A 16,388-nucleotide genomic window follows, 5' to 3' on the forward strand; every position below is an offset into this window, starting at 1 on the left:
CACGAACGTTTTGCCATAGGGCATCAACACATCACGATTACATATATAAAGCAAAGGTTTTCTGCAAGAAGACTGGAAAATTCACGTTTAATCACTAGGAATAGTATACCTTCTTCTTGTTCTTATGTCGTGACAAATCATTCATGTATTATGTTCCTTGGATATCCGATTGTTGTGCATGTTTTCAGAGACGATTCCGTTTGAAGTAAGGTATTTTGATGCATTTTCTTCTTTGAATTTCCTTCAAAACTTTATCCACAGCAGTAGCGCAATCATTGTTAGGAAATTGTGGGCAAAACAATTATATAAGTGTCACCAAAACCTGTCAAAACGTTTTAATATGTAGGTATGCGGCATGTAGGAAAAATCTTACTGACCTCAACTTGACCTCAACCGTACGAAATTATTTGGAAACTCGGCTTGCAAAATTTGACTCCGGCCCTCGTGCTCCGCACTCGGGCCTCCGTCAATTTTTGCAAACCTCGTTTCCAAATAATTTCGTCGGCCCGGTCAGTAATATATATTGAGATATAACCGAAAATGTAAAAGTGCAAAACCTACCGCTTAATCTCGCGAGACCTGTACTTACGTGGCCGGTGGCAAAGTTTGAAGAAAAAATCAGTGCCTCGCATAAATGTTCAACCTATCGATGCCAAAATTGTTTTCGGCGACGAGCTTAGGAAATGGCATCGATCATATCAAGGTGAACTCGAGCGACTTGACAACGGAAAACACACTTGTGCAATAGTAGGTGTGTCCTCGCCGTTTCAGATTTACTTTCGTTTACCGTTTTCAAATACATGATGAGCCTTTCTATTATTTGGTCATCTACATGCCTATTTTTTTTTTTTTATTCCACTTAAGGGTTAGTTTATTTTCCATTACATACACAAGATCTACATGCCTAAGAGTATGTAGGCAAAGCCAAGGGTTCCGCCATCGGGAGCTGTGGTAGTCAGGATGCCTAAAAATTGTTTCTGAGTGACTATATGCATAAAGATGTGCATTTTGGGGTCCCTCAATCCTAAAACCATGGCGGAGCCGCCGCAGGCTGAACCTTTCCGGTTATTTTGACACCTGGCATAAGTCAAAACTCAAAAGTCAGCATGGCACCGGCTCCACACCCAGTCACTCTCTCCGTCCGTGTCATTTCCGGACGCTGCTGGCCATATAATGAGATGCCTGACCGCGGCCACGCCGCCAACACACCGAGCAAACAATAATATTTTGACAAACGGCGGCGCCGCGCGGCACGGCCGGCCATTGTCGCTCGTGTAACCGGAGGCGGCGCGCTCGGGGCGCGCGGCTCGCGTTTCGCGCGCTTTGATAGCGTGTCGGGCGAGGCGTTGAGACAACACGAGCGTCCCGGTGTGGGAGCAGGGCGGCGCCTGGCCCTGGCACCCTCACAGCAGCTACACAGCTGCCGACCCGCAGCCCCACACACTGGAGGTGGCGGCGGCGCGGCAACCGGCAGCTGAGGCTGAAAAGTGGCTACTTTTAGTGCTTTGTGATCAGGAATGCATGTGTCTGTATTTTGCAAACATGAAAGCACGCTGCTGACGGCTAGGTTTCCTCTTGGGCTCCACCCGGCGCCTGTCAGCTTCTGTATAGCTCGTATGCTACCGCCTGTACAGACGCATGCAGTTGTGATTGTGGCACGTACGCTATATCATATTTTGTTTGAACAGACAAGCATCTAATTATATTCAGAGCTGACGGTTGTCTCGCCAAAGCACTGGCATTTTGTGGTTAGCATGTGCTAGTGTTGCAAAATGTGCAGTCGTGTCTTCATCACAACCCAGGTCGTGGACGGGCGCTCGAGTTTTTGAAAGCCTCGGCTTACAACCCCCAAATCAGCCCGTTCTTTTCACTCATAGTTATTCTGTCAGCCACTTTGTGCAGGTATGACAATTACGCCGTGTAATTGTGGCACTCACCGGCATCGGGTGCCGACCGGCGGCGGTGGCAGCCTGTTCATATGCAGCAGCACATGCTCGCTGTCAGCAGCAGGCCGCGAATCAGCATCAAATTATAGTGAGGCGTCGGCCCGTTTCGCGCCACGCATTGACGTGATGATTAATTACGGAGCATGACGGGCCGAAAATGGCCGTCGGATGCCGCCAATCACGGCCGCCGCTTTGTCGGCTAATTGGTGTACTGTTCAGGAGAGCCATTGTGGTCGTGTCGGGCCGGCGGGCCGTGTCTGCTCGGTCGGTCGGGTACGTCCCACACACCTGCGGACGGCGGCGCCAGACGCCAGACACAGACCGACACAGACTACAGCGAGAGTGCAGCCATGAGCCAGGACAGACACAGACCACAGCGAGAGTGCAGACGGGACTGACGCAGACCGGCAGTTCTGCCAGTTCGGTACAGACCAGAGAGAGGGCAGTCCGACACAGACCACTGACCGACCAGTGCAGCCGAACGGCAGTCCAGCCCGATAACAAACCCGACAGTCACGGACCAGACAGGTCCGGCGGGAAACCAGCAGACAAAATACAGACCAGACAGCCGACCAGAAGACCCGACAGACCCCATGGTCAGCCACCAAACAAAAGAAATCCAACAGTTGCCAGTGAACTAACAGACAAAACAGAATCGCTGCTGGTCATATGGGCACTCCAAGTACTATATCCGGTAAAGTGAGGTAAGATAAGGTATTTTAAGCCAACACGGCGGTTGCCCAGAAGACAGCAAAGAACCGATTTGAAATAACCAGACCTCACAAACCTAAATTTCAGTCAACAGAAAAACTAACAAACCTATTACAAATGATGCGTCTCCTCGTCCCTGCACGCTGCAATGTTCGCAAGATTAGAAAGATAACGCAACCGATGCTTAAGGCGTCATTAGCTTCGTCATATACCGATGCTATAAGGCGTCATTGACTGTGTTTGCTTCCATTCCGACAGTCATGGATGCTGCCTCAGAATTCGAATGGTTGATGAAATGATACGGCCAAAACAATATACTAAAAACTCGAGTCTCGGGCAACACACAACGCCCGATGATGCCGAATGCCCATACGATGAGCGTAATGTATCTGGCATGCTGTGCCGCACGACACGCCAGTACTGCGGTACAGCCTACCCAGCCAGGCAAACTCCGCCGACGGGCTGCCGCCCGAGCTGTGTTTTATTTGTCGCACAAACGACGGCACTCCTCATCCGGTTGACCTCGTGACCCGATAAACCGTTTTCCCAGATACTGACGCATGCCTAAAAAAACACCCGATCATATTCCACCAGTTCCCGCGGCTGGCCGACCGACCGTGCTGGCCGCCACCCACGATCAAAGTCCGCGGCCCGACTTCCAGCGAGTTAATTACCGTGCCAATCACGCCGATCACGGCATCTCGGCTCGGCCGCGTGGTTCGACAGCTCGGCAGCCGGACCACGGCCGAGCACCCGCTGAGTGACGCGAGTAAATCACGGAGCACGCAACGCGCGCCGGCCGGCCCAACTAGCAATTTGGCCCGCTTAATAGGGCGGCCGTTCAAGTGCCTCGTTTCATAAAGCGAGTCCGTAACTTACGCCGTTTTTTGGGCTTGTATTGCAAGCGCATGTGAAGCGATAAATTTATTTCCCCTTCTCCCTTCTGTTCTTGCTTGCAAGATAAATAAATTCAACGATTCAAACTATCGTCATCGCTTCACATGCGCTTGCAATATAAGACCAAAAACCGCCGTAAGTTACGGACTCGCTTTATGAAACGAAGCCCTGGTTGCGTAAAAAGATATTGGCTATCTGACGGTGTGCATGCCATATCGTGCCGACGGCCGAACAGATTCCGGACGCTGCTGAGATAGCTCGCAGATGGATAATATGGAAATTCGAGTCGAACAGCACGGTGAGTCAGAAACGCGTATGTAACGTATTAACTGATGCTGCGTGCTTGGCAACTCTATTCGATTGCCTAGTGCTAACTGGTGTGTGCTACGATACAAAGCAGATTAGAATGAGCTAACGCGGTAATCTAGTTTTAACCATTTTTGTGACCCATCTCAGGTTGGCTGTCGCATTGCGCTAGATCAACGGCACGGTATTCAAAACATCAGCAGCAACAAGTTTGCATGATTAGATGACAGCCATGTAGTACAGCTGCACTGCATTCATTATATTCACCGCAGAAATGCCACTCATGCTGCCGCCCATCGGGCTCTCTCCTTGCTGCCGTTCTCTTCATCCTTCCATCACTGGGGCGTGGCCTCACGACGGCTGTGGTCTGCCGGAGCTCGGCCGCGGACGGCCTGTCGAAGCTTCCCCGTCCCCGCCCCCGCCCCCGCCCCCGTCCCCGCCCCCGCCCCCGTCCCCGCCCAGCAGCACCGTCACCGGCAAATTGCCAATTATTTCGCACACTTTGTGCGGTCGGCGGGCGCGCCTTGAATTGCCCGTTGGCATTTCTCAATTTGGTGGTCGGCTTCCGAGGAAGTGGTCGATAGGAGAGGAAAGAGCTGGGGTAGATAGAAATGGAAAGCGAGAGTGGGTGATAAAGAGAGAACTAAAACGGGCAGACAGTAGAGCACTTCATGGGCCGGATAAATCCGTTATCCACGGATAAATCCGCGGACCGGATAGGATTGGATTCTAAATTTGTTAAAAAAGAACGGATATGGGCTGGCCGGCTTTGGGAATTGAAGGTTGAACCCGGATCAAAACGGATCAAAATTTTAACATTCAACATTGAAGTTAAAAATTAACCTAATGTGTTAAGCGGCAGCAGAGGTTTGATTAAAGTAATAGGCATCATTTTATGACACTCACTTGTCACAAGACTTGTCTTCAAGTGGATAATGTATGCAATGTATGCATGGTTTTTGGAACCATGATGGTCTATGAGATGTATGGCTGTCTGGTCCCTTAGACTGAATTTGTTAGTCCAGTTTTGGGTGAAACCAGTTATTGGTGAAACGGATTGTTACGGATATTTTTTGGAAGTTTGGCTGCAATACGGGCCATGGGTGGGCCGGATTCTGATATTCAAAGAAAGGCGGATAATGGGCGGATCTGGATATGACTTGCCGGATATGGGCCGGGCCGGATCCTAAAAAGCCTATCCGTGAAGTGCTCTAGCAGACAGTAGGCATATGCATAATACATAGGATACATGAGATTGAGAGGGTGTTGAAGCATTAGATTGGACGAAGAATATCGATGCATGTTTGGTGATCTACTCATAAGTCAAACCTTATGGGGGCATTCCATGTCAACCGGGACAGCCAAAATCGGCCACCTCTGCGATTTTGTTCAAACTTGGTATACTTGTTGGCTATTGGGTGAAACCTCTGAGGGTCAAAGGATTTTGTCATATGCCCTCGGGCTACAGAGATACAAGCCGCTAAACATCTGCTTTTTTAGCAGAATTGGACGTGTATTGCAATCTTGAAAGATCTATAGCTTCAACATTTTTGAAGCTATTAATTTCAAACAAACGGAAACGTGTAGTAAAGAGCAAGTAGCATACGAATATATTCAAGTAGCAATTACATATAAATACGCGGACCGGTTTCGTCTATGAAAGACTTCTTCAGCGCTTTTCAAAAACGTATAACAAGAAAACTAGCACAGTGACAATCGTTTGAAATAAAATCGGATAGAAAATAATAAGCATTGCTGAGAAGGGCACCTACTACCTAAAAACACTCACAATCTATCATCATATTTCGGTGATTATGCTCCTACACCAAACATCAACGTCCGATACATCAGTAAATGCCTAAAAGTTTAACATGTTTGACGGTGTATAGAAATCTATTTCATTTCTCTCTCTCTCTCACTCTCTCTCTCTCTCTCTCTCTCTCTCTCTCTCTCTCTCTCTCTCTCTCCTTCTCTCTCTTTCTCTCTCTCTCTCTCTCTCTCTCTCTCTCTCTCTCTCTCTCTCTCTCTCTCTCTTTCTCTCTCTCTCTCATTTTCAGCTTTTTGTAAAATCTTTGATGCTAAAAGTTGCTGCCGATTTTGCCCATTTTATGAACCCACCCTTCGTGTTAATCGTTTCGCTAGTGCTTATAAATGCCGCTTCGGCTGCTTTTCTAATACATTTTGAACTGCAGGAAGCTATTGCTTTTGCTCTCTCCCAGTTTGGCAGATGTCCCGTTTCGTCTGCATGGGCCACAAAGGCGCTATACTCTCGGTAGTTGCAAAGATCTCTTTTGTGCTCTTTCAGTCTAGTATTTATCCCTCTCCCTGTCTCTCCTATATATGCTTTCTCGCACATCCCGCATGGTACCCTATAAACTACGGCTACGGGTAGCAATCATTGCTACCCGTAGCAAGCATTGCTACGGGTAGCAATGCTTCTCAGCAATAAGCATTGCTGAGAAGGTGCCCTTCTCAGCAATGCTTATTATTTTCTATCCGATTTTATTTCAAACGATTGTCACTGTGCTAGTTTTCTTGTTATACGTTTTTGAAAAGCGCTGAAGAAGTCTTTCATAGACGAAACCGGTCCGCGTATTTATATGTAATTGCTACTTGAATATATTCGTATGCTACTTGCTCTTTACTACATACCTGTCCAATATATCTACATTAAACGGAAACGTGTACATAAGGAGTTATGCTAGTTAAATTAGGCAATTTTAACATTTTTTGGTGATTTTGAATTTATTTTATTTTGAATTAATTTCTTAAAATCTAATTTGTGAAAAATGGGTACCCTTCGATTTTGCTCAAATTTATATATTATCTTCCACCACACGTAAGGCATTCGTGCTGAGAAAATTAGAGTGGGCCAACAATAACTTTGGATGATATAGCAACAAGTAGTGCAACGTAGCACGGGCGATGTAAGGGGCGGATTTCGCCAACCCCACCTGTTTTTCGCCAATAACTCACGCCATAACTATTATATTAACGTCAAACTTTCAGCATCTGTCCAGAATTGAATTGCAAATCCTCCCGTGCAAGCAATAGGTAAATCGGTCCACAACTTTTCTAGTAATAGCGGTGTAAAGTCAAACATCTTGCCGGAGCGGCGCGGCGGCCGGGCCGGCGCCCGCCGTTGGCGCCTGAATGGTAGACTGTGCCGGCGCCGGACGGTTCCATCTTTGGACTGCGCTTCTTACCGCTGATTATGATCGATTCGTGTCAAATTTTGTGTGAAGGCTTAAAAATGTACAGGCAAACTAATGGTCAAATAAATACGAAAAACAACTGGTAAAAATTGAATTATTAGGGTGCAAACACAATCTATGACTGAAACGTTTCCCGCGTCGGCCGATCCCCGCGCCTTTGCCGGCGACATCTTACTCTTAGCAGGCCACGAACTGCCAAATTTATGGTTAGATTAACTAGAGATTCTCATAACACTACAAATGTCGTATAAAGGAAGAAATAGGAAAATCGGCCAGTAACTCTTAGAGCTATGGGCGTATAAACGCAAAATAGTCACTATAGCAAATTTCATCACGGTTAACCTCATTTCATCTTGAAGATATTGATCTGGGGCAATGAAATTGGCACACGATAAAGTTCCCCACCGCCCCACCTACAATTCAAATTCCGTTTTTTATACCTTTTTTTGGCTAAGCCGGGCCTTTCTCCCCTAGCGCTGGGAGAGTCAGGCGTATTTCCTTTTTGCAACCAAAGAGAGGCGCTGCCCGGAGAATACCCAATTGCATCATTAAAAAAACTGGCGTACATCTCTGCGATGACCAGCTATCTTCGTGGCTTAGTAGTTAAAGTGCCGAGTGTACCCACCTCGTAATCTAAAGGTGGCTGGCTCGTGGCCGGTTAGCCTCAAGTGTTTGAACACGCATTCGTTTTAAGTAGCATCTGGCCAGCCGGCAAATGTCGGGAGGGTTAATGTTCGTATCTAAGTAGCATTCGGCCAGTCGGCAACTGCCGTGAGGGCTGTACATATTTACGCGTGTTAGATTAGGTCAGGTCACGTCAGGTCAGGCCAGGTTTGCTTTGGTTTGGGGTAGAAAGAAGCATCTCCGGGTAGCGCTAAAACGAAACACGCGAGTGCCAGACATTACGAAGTCCAAAAGACAGTTACGTAGACGTCGGCCCATTCTGGATTTTTTATATGATGTAGCTAATGTATGGGAGAATAAAATATGTAAAAATCAGCAAAATCGAAGGGTACACATTTTTCAGAAAATCAAAATTTATTTTTTGAATTTTAATTTAGTCCATTAATTAGCTAATTACGTCAATATTGTTATCCTCAAATTAAAGCCTGATCTATTCCCTCCATTTCACACTTTGTCTCATGGTGATATGTCTAAAACTTCAATGGTTATGACGCTTTAAAGATGATAATGTGCCTTGCCTAAGTCAATATTTGATGACGTCTGTCTCGGAAACGTGACGTCATATCTTGACAAAAACGTGTCCCCTTTCTTTTCACATATAGATGAGTAGTTTTACAAAGTTTCGCAAAAATCGGAGGAGGTGAGGTTCAAAATGGTCATTTTTTGTCTCACTTGACGTGGAATGACGTGGAATATGGTGAAAAGCAAGGCTAATTATTTACGTTTCAGTTAAGTTTAACTCTTGCTTCTTCCAAAATAATGCTTATTTTCTTTACCGTTAGGACGATAAGACCCGCGAGCCGAAGCCTGGGTTTTGAACTATAATTACAGGAGTGATATCCATTTCCAAACAAACCCTGTCACCTTGAACACCCTCCAGATAGTTCATTGACAACTTCACAGCGCCAGCCGGCCCAGAAATAGCCGTTCAAGCAGCCATCGAGCCAACAACAAATTAGTGCGGTCGGCGGCGACGGCAGGCGGCCGGCGGACGTCCGTCGGCGCCGTCGGGCGCCCCGAGGCCCGTCGGCGGCGGCGCGGGAGCCTCAGAGCGGCGCCCAGCGGCCCGCGCGGCGGGGTCCGCCGGCGCGCGGGGAAGAAGCCGCTCCGGTTTCCGATGGAAGTCGGCGCGTTCCTTCCGTCCCCCGCCGCGGTCAGTTCCGGCCGGAGACCAAACACAGCCGCGCCGGCCCGGCAGACCGCTCTGTTTAGGTGTGGGGAGGCAAATCTGGCCCGGCTCCGGTAGGTGCCGACTGATGAACGTTGTGTTTTCTATTAGGGGCCTTCAGGTGTCATATCATGGCAAAATTTGAAATCCTATGCTTGAGACCGGAACAGTTTCCCAAATTCAAACGAACAGTCGCACCAAAGAAGGCTTGGCTTGGACAGCTGAAACGTCGAAAGGGAATTGAAAGGGAAAGGGAACCAGAAACTGAATTTAAACTGTAGGTAATAATGTTATTCGCATAGCGGATACCTTATTTAATCCAACTGTTCAACCTGACCTGACCCGACCTGGCCTAAATGCATGAAGATATCATCTGTGATCAAAACTTACATCATGGTATTCGTGATCAGCACCCAAAAAAAAAAAAAAAACACACACACACACACAGCAGCCACACTTAAGACGTTCTAACAGGTCCCGATTTTCCCGACTTTTGGGTCATTGACCTGGCCTGGAAGGTCAACCAATGACCTAGGACCTTAAAATTGGGTATCATCGGCTTCCTCTCATCACGGGCAATACGCTCGTTTTTTCCGCGAAGCTCTAGCTCGATCAGGGGCGAAACGGCAAGGGGGGTCCAACGGACCCCCCCTCCCCCCTTATACGGTCGCGGCTGGAAAAACATCAATACGGGCGAGGGTTAATTCATACCTTACTCCTTGGCACTTGGACACAGTACGTTCTTCTACGACGCCCACCTCCGGATTACAGTCCCACAAGCTCTCCCTTCCGTCCAGCTGAGCAGTCATGTGAACGAGTTGTGTCGCCGTCCGTACCCCGTCCGGTCCCTCTGTGCCGCTCTCACCCTCGACACCCCTTCAGAGCGGGAAAACAAAGCGCCCTCGGCTGTCGCGCCGGTCGTTACTGCCGTCCCATGTCCCGCCGCCGCCGCCGCCGATTGGAGCTTATTATTGGGCGGCGGTCGACGTCCGGCGGCCATTTTGTGCGTGACGTCATGGGAACACCTGAGAGCGGGCCTCCTCTCCCTTCTTATCAGGATTGTGTCATTTCCGTTCCATTGGCGTGTCGTCCCTAATCGCCGGTGGCGGCGGCGGTGGTTTTGTCACACGCGAGGCCGGGTTTACCGACCGCTCGCGGTGCAGTGGTGGGCTGAGGAGTGAGATGTAGTCCGTGAGCCACGGGCACTGGCGGATCCAGGCTTGCGTTTTGGGGGGGGGGCCAACTCATGCAGGAGCCAAACCTAGGGTACCCCCAAATCCTGTTTTCTCATCGGATTTAGGCCACTTATTTTTCGTCACAGCCCTGACACTATGATTTTTTTTTAAACTAAAAAGAAAATATATAAATGGTAGCCCACCCGACCCATGCTTTTATATTACTTTGTAAACACTTACCATTGTTTTTATCGACCAGTTAAAGGGACCCTCCCACCTTAACATTAGATTTGAGCTGAGATAGCCAAAATGGGGTCCCTGGCTCACAATTACCGGTTTCGGCACGCACTCACAACATCGAAAAATGCCTTAAATCGGAAATATTGAATTTCAAAATTGCAGCATTTTGATTCAGAGGGGCTAATGCTTTTGGATACCCCTCTGAATGTGTGACGTCAGCGGAGATCTAATGATTTTTTAATATTTTACTAAAACGTTTGGTAGCATGCGGTGGTATAGGCTGCTTTGCGCGCAACAAATGCCGCACTTTCAAATAAAGTCGCTAGGAACAGCAGCGGATATCCCAAAAAGTAAACAAAAATAAAAGTCTAATCTCTTGAAAACCGGTGAATATTTTTCGATAAAATTTGGTAGATATTCGTTTTCGCCCTTTCTGAACCTAGCGACATCACTTTCATGCCAATTCATTAACTTTTTTGAAGGTGGGAGGGTCTCTTTAACCCGCTTCGAGTCAGTGCTTGGGTCCCTTTGCGGGCCGGAGGTGGTAAAACAGCCCTGTCTAACTCGGCTCCTGGGCCACGCCCTGATTGAACTATGTTTCATTATCGTTTGGGGGAGGGGGAAAACGGGCCACTTTAGGCCTCTGGGAAGGGGGCATGGCCCTAAATGCCCCCTCCCTGGATCCGCCAGTGTAAAAGAGACCATTGGAGCTGCAGTTGGGTACCTCATCACATCATCATCAGGGTACGCCCTCAGAGTACGCCCTCAGGTACGCCCTCAGATGTATGTATAGGACTCGCATGGAGACCTCTTATGCTATAGTGTACTGAAAGGACCCAAAGGAGCCTGTCTATATGGGCTCCCGGAGATAGACGTGGGCCCTCAGGAGCCCGCCAGAGCCCCAATGAGGGATAAGTGAGGGATACCAAGTGCCTGCAATTGCATATTGCATAAGCCATAACGCCTTTACAAATCAATATATTATGCATCAGTGGCAGATCCAAGGGGGGCCACATGGGTCATGACCCCCTTGGTGCCCGGGGGCACCACAGGCCTGTCAGGGGCACCACCGGCCTAGTAGGGGCACCACCAGCCCGCCAGGGGCACCACATGCCTAGCAAGGGCACCACGGGCCTGTGAGGGGCCCCACAGGCTTGTCAGGGGCACCCCAGGTCTGTCAGGGACACCAGAGACCTGCCAGGGGCGCCGCCGGCCTCGCAGGGGCACCATGGGCCTGTCAGGGACACCAGAGGCCTAGCAGGGGTACCACAGGCCTTACAGGGGCACCACCGGCCTTGCAGGGGCACCTTGGGCCTGTCAGGGGCACCACAGTCCTGTCAGGGCCCAGGGGCACCAGCGGCCTAGCAGGGGCACCACAGGCCTGCCAGGGGCACAATCGGTCTAGCAGGGGCACCATGGGCCTGTCAGGGGCCCCACCGGCCTCGCAGGGGGCACCACCGGCCTCGCAGGCATCACGGCATCACGCAGGGGCACCTTGGGCCTGTCGGGGGCATCACGGGCCTGTTGGGGGCACTTTAGGCTTGTCAGGGGCACCACAGTCCTGTCAGGTCCCAGGGGCATCAGCAGCCTAGCAGGGGCACCCTAGGCCCGCCAGAGGTACAGCCCACCGCTAAAGTAATGTAGGGTTTTACCAAACTCAACGGTTGGCTTTGACTGGCGATTGTTTAATGCGAAGTGATTGAAAAGAAGATGTCAATAGCTAAAGTTGCAGCTGCAAGGGTGACGATACATATAAGCTACATTCAAAGTTTCATTGTAGTCTGGCTAATCGTTCCTAAGCTTCAGAAGCAGAACATACCCATGACTGAAACCCCACATTACTTCTGCTGTGGACTGTACCACAGGCCTGCCAGCGTCCAGGGGCACCACAGGCCTAGCAAGGGCACCACGGGCCTGTCAGGGGCACCTCAGGCTCCCGTGCCCCCCCCCCCCCCAGATCCGCCAGTGATGCCACACCACGCGAAACACCGCCAACTACCAGCTGCCGCGCCATAAACACGTGCCAACAACAGTCTTTTTTTTAAGGTCGACTCCGCTCGCGCAACTTTTGACTGACCCTCACTGCTACTATATTGCTTCCATATTATGCTGTGGAAAGCTTTACTTCACCAAGTGGCTAAAAACCTCCATCAAGGCATATTTTCTTAGCAATTTTTCTGGCGTTTTGGGGGGGGGCCAAACAGGCCACTTTAGGCCTTTGGGGGGGGGGCCATGGCCCCCGTGGCCCCCCCCCCCCTGGATCCGCCAGTGGCCACGGGGGCAGTGATCATGTGGTGTTGAGGGATGATATCATGTGATGTTATGGTGCTGTGCAGTGTGCTAGCTACTGGACAGTGCCTTGGGAAGAGCAGTCGGGGAGAGCTGACGATAGATAGACGAGTCTGGCAGTAGGGGCCAAAGAGATCCCGAGGCTGCACTCGTTGGGTTATACGCTAGAAGAAATGATGCAGTGTCAATGAAAATGTTTTGAAAAGACTGTCCAATGCGCATTGCCCAATGGTTGACTAGGTAGGGTAGGTAATCGGTACGTATGTGCCCAATGCAAACCAGCAAAAATTCAAATTCCAGATGTAGCAGCATCCAGCCGCAATACCGGCAATACCCAATTAAATTCAGTCCACCGGTCTGTAAGTACACCCAATTTCCAATTCGTTCGCTCCCGGGTCCTATTCGGCGCCCACATTCCGGCTCTGGCAGCCAGTTTGGCAGTCCGGCTCGCCTCCAATGACGCCGGTGAGGAGCGCATTGTCGCCGTCCCGGCAGTCAATGGGCGGCGATGGCCAATAGAGTCCCCATTGTCGGACCGTGCCGTGCCCCGGGGCCATATCGGCTCCAGGGGCAGCGGCGACGCGCGGCCAATAATTGAAACGAAACGGCTCCCGGGACCGGTGATGATTACTTGAATGTAATATTGATACCCAGCTCGACTTCTAATGGCTGGGCCGATCGTTTTAGCGACAATAAATTGAGCTGTTAAAGAAGGGATGCGGATGATTTTAGCGTTTGGTGGACTCAGAGTCGAGGGTTCGACGAGGCATTAGATCAGGTGACTCTTGCTTGTAATTACAGATGTGAACAACGCTAACAGCTTGAGAGCACGCACTATGGATGTTTATTGACAACTCAATTCAAAGATTCTCTTTTCGCTGATAACCTATCACGAACACCATCGCAGTATATTCAGATTATTCTGGCTTTAAATAAGCCAACCTATGTATCCCATCCCAATCCCATGGTCCAATCAACTCGTTACGAGAAGGATGGCACGAGCTTACGGAATCATCACGGGAGAAACACCGCTATTGGTCCCTCTCTCCCCGACAAATAATTAGCGAAGACGTTTCTCGTTCACGGCGGGGTTGCCTGGGCAACCATCTATCGATCTGGTTCTGCCGCGCAGCTGACTCGCCATGTGAGGCCGGTGCAAATATGCCGCGTCATCGCCCGGCTACCGGGCTGGCGGCGAAAATCGGGACGTGACGAGGTGTCAGTTCTGTCAGGTACGGAGGAGCACGTGGCCAGTTAGCTTGTAATCTAACGACTGAGAGTTTCCGAGAGTTCGATGTTGAGGGAACATCGTAACTTTGCTGCAGTTGTGTTGATCTTACTTTTATGCCAGCAGCTGACAGTGATCGATTTAGATTAAGAATACAAATAAGGAATGAGTGATGGTTTGTCTCACTCTCGTCTCTCCTCTGATGTTCTGTCCGTCACCGTATGTGTTTTGGTCATGCCCTTTAATCCACGCACCAAAAATCGGGATGTCTCCGGTAGGTATACTTACCGGAGACGGACAGTTTCGGTTATTCATATTGCTTTTGAAGGAGAACACCGATAACCCAAGTATTTGGATGAGGAAGCCGCCAAATTGCAGTGGAAGTAAGCCGCACTGCTCAATATTCATTGCTTATAGCCCCACTCTCGCAACTCACCATATGTACACACCATATGTACACCATATGTACACCATATGTACACCATATGTACACCATATGTACGTACTACGTACATTGTAGGTACACATCAAATCTCAGTCCCTCAGTACGAGCCTCCCTTTGAACCGGCCGCCCTCCCCGGGCCCTGCCGCCCGGCCGCCCGCTCCGAACCGGCCGCCCGCTCCGGCACCCACCTGTGCTGGGCGCGTGCTCCATCCCCCGCAGGTCGAATCCCGCGAACTGCGCGCCTGCGCCCGTGGTCGGCACGGCGTGGCCCTGTACCCCGGAGGGCAGGAAGCCAGCCGCTGCCGCCGCCGCCGCCGCCTGGTACATCCGTGATGTGGCCACGGAGTTCAGGTGGTCGAAACTCGGCTGGAAACGGACGGCAGACGAGCCAGCTTAAACAGGGATGTAGACAAATAGTCGAAACTCGGCTGTAAACGTACGATAGACAAGCCAGACAAACCCTCATGGGCTGCTGTGCAATGTGCAATTTAAATACAACTTTTATTCATAATATTGTTAGTGCTTATTTTTGTGCGAACGAAATGATGAAAAGAAAAATTGACAATTTTGGACACTGTACAGTAGCGGCGGAACACCTTCAATTAAGGTGGGGCACTGCTGACTTTTGGTCCCATTCTTTCCATGCAACACCCATAGGGCTAATGTTAAAATGGCAAAATCAAGGGGGTACCTACGATGCCCCGGTGCAACCCCCCCCCCGTTCCGCCGCCTATATGACACAGTATGAGGAACTATTCCCCGAAGTTTCTCCCTTATATTTCTATGTATCGAATATTCTTTGGCTTTAAAATATTCCCAAAGCTTCAGAATGTGTTTGCTGTGTGCTGTGTGCTGTGCTGTGTGTTTGCTGTGTAGAAATAATTTAAAGCCACAAACCGCAGTACTCGTGCTGTAGCACCATAACCGTGAAACGTGGAAACGCATTGCCCGTTGTTTTCCGACGGACAGGCAAAGTTGTACGCTTCGGTGCAATTTGCCCAGTATGAATAAAGTATGATCGAAAATAAAAGAGACAACAGTTTCGGGCATAGTTCATCATCAGATTTCTAGATTGATGTTTTATTTCATCAATATACCTACTAATTATAATGAACCTCAAATAACCGCTTTCTCATATTAGAACTACTGAATCTTGACACTCTCAGTTTAGCACTCATAATTATGGCAGGTAGTAGACATTCAATATCAAATTGCAAAAGGGACGACAGCGAAACTTATTAAACAAAGAAGCTGTTTGTCAAACGGTTGTACGGTTGTAAAGACACAAAACCCTTAAAATGTTACAGGGCGGATCAGACCCGTCTGGGACAGGCCCTCGTTAAAAAAAAACACGTTTTATTGGAAAGAGTTGGTTCGCTCTTTGCGCTCTCTGGTAGGTGATAATGAGACAATTTATCCGGAGAGGTAAATCGGCCGCCCCACCTGTAAGAAAATTAACGCCATGAATAGATAGCCCTTTAAGTAGTTGACATTTCTAGTGTCACTGTGCGGGAAGGTATCAAAATTCTGCCTCCCGTAATTTTTCTTCAAAGCCAGTGAAATTTGAATTTGGACGAAAAACGAGCACTTTTACTGCCGTTGGAAACGTTGTATTGCATGACCTAACCTTAGTTGTTAGCAAAATTCGACATCCGGGTACATACTAGCACAGAAAACAGTAGTACTACTGTTATCTGTGATACTAGTGATGTCAATTACGGAAAATCGGAGTACCGATACCTAACCAAATACCAACCAAAACCGTGGAGAAATACCGAAACCAAACCAACTTGGGAACATGAGGAAAATACTAACTTTTTACCGGTTTCTTAGCCTCTTAAACATTAGCGAGGGTTCATGATACCAACAAAATACCAAACACATTAGGATTGAAATACCAAATACCGAGTTGGTATCGGTTTGGTATCGGTATACCAAAAAGTTGGTATCCGATTGACATCTCTAGTACATACCATGCGTTGGTGGGTTCGGTATCTGGAAGAACAATTCATCTTTTTTTTCAAAAACTCTTTGCGATTTATCCTTTTATTATGTCGATGCGGGGCTATTTGGCCGGTACATAC

At 49.0% G+C, this 16,388-nt stretch overlaps 1 protein-coding gene across 2 annotated transcripts in view; it reads right to left on the reverse strand.

Moving 5' to 3' along the window:
- LOC122380666 (visual system homeobox 2-like) overlaps positions 1–16,388 on the reverse strand; it is a 33,443-nt gene that overhangs the window by 15,269 nt on the left and 1,786 nt on the right. For both annotated transcript variants that reach the window (XM_043364031.1, XM_043364032.1), the window contains exon 2: positions 14,493–14,670. In XM_043364031.1, coding sequence (XP_043219966.1) covers positions 14,493–14,670 — 178 coding nt within the window. The remainder of the gene's footprint in view (positions 1–14,492; positions 14,671–16,388) is intronic.

The sequence above is a fragment of the Amphibalanus amphitrite genome, unplaced genomic scaffold, assembly GCF_019059575.1.
Source record: "Amphibalanus amphitrite isolate SeventyFive unplaced genomic scaffold, NRLGWU_Aamphi_draft 000104F_arrow, whole genome shotgun sequence".
NCBI classification, from domain to species: domain Eukaryota; kingdom Metazoa; phylum Arthropoda; class Thecostraca; order Balanomorpha; family Balanidae; genus Amphibalanus; species Amphibalanus amphitrite.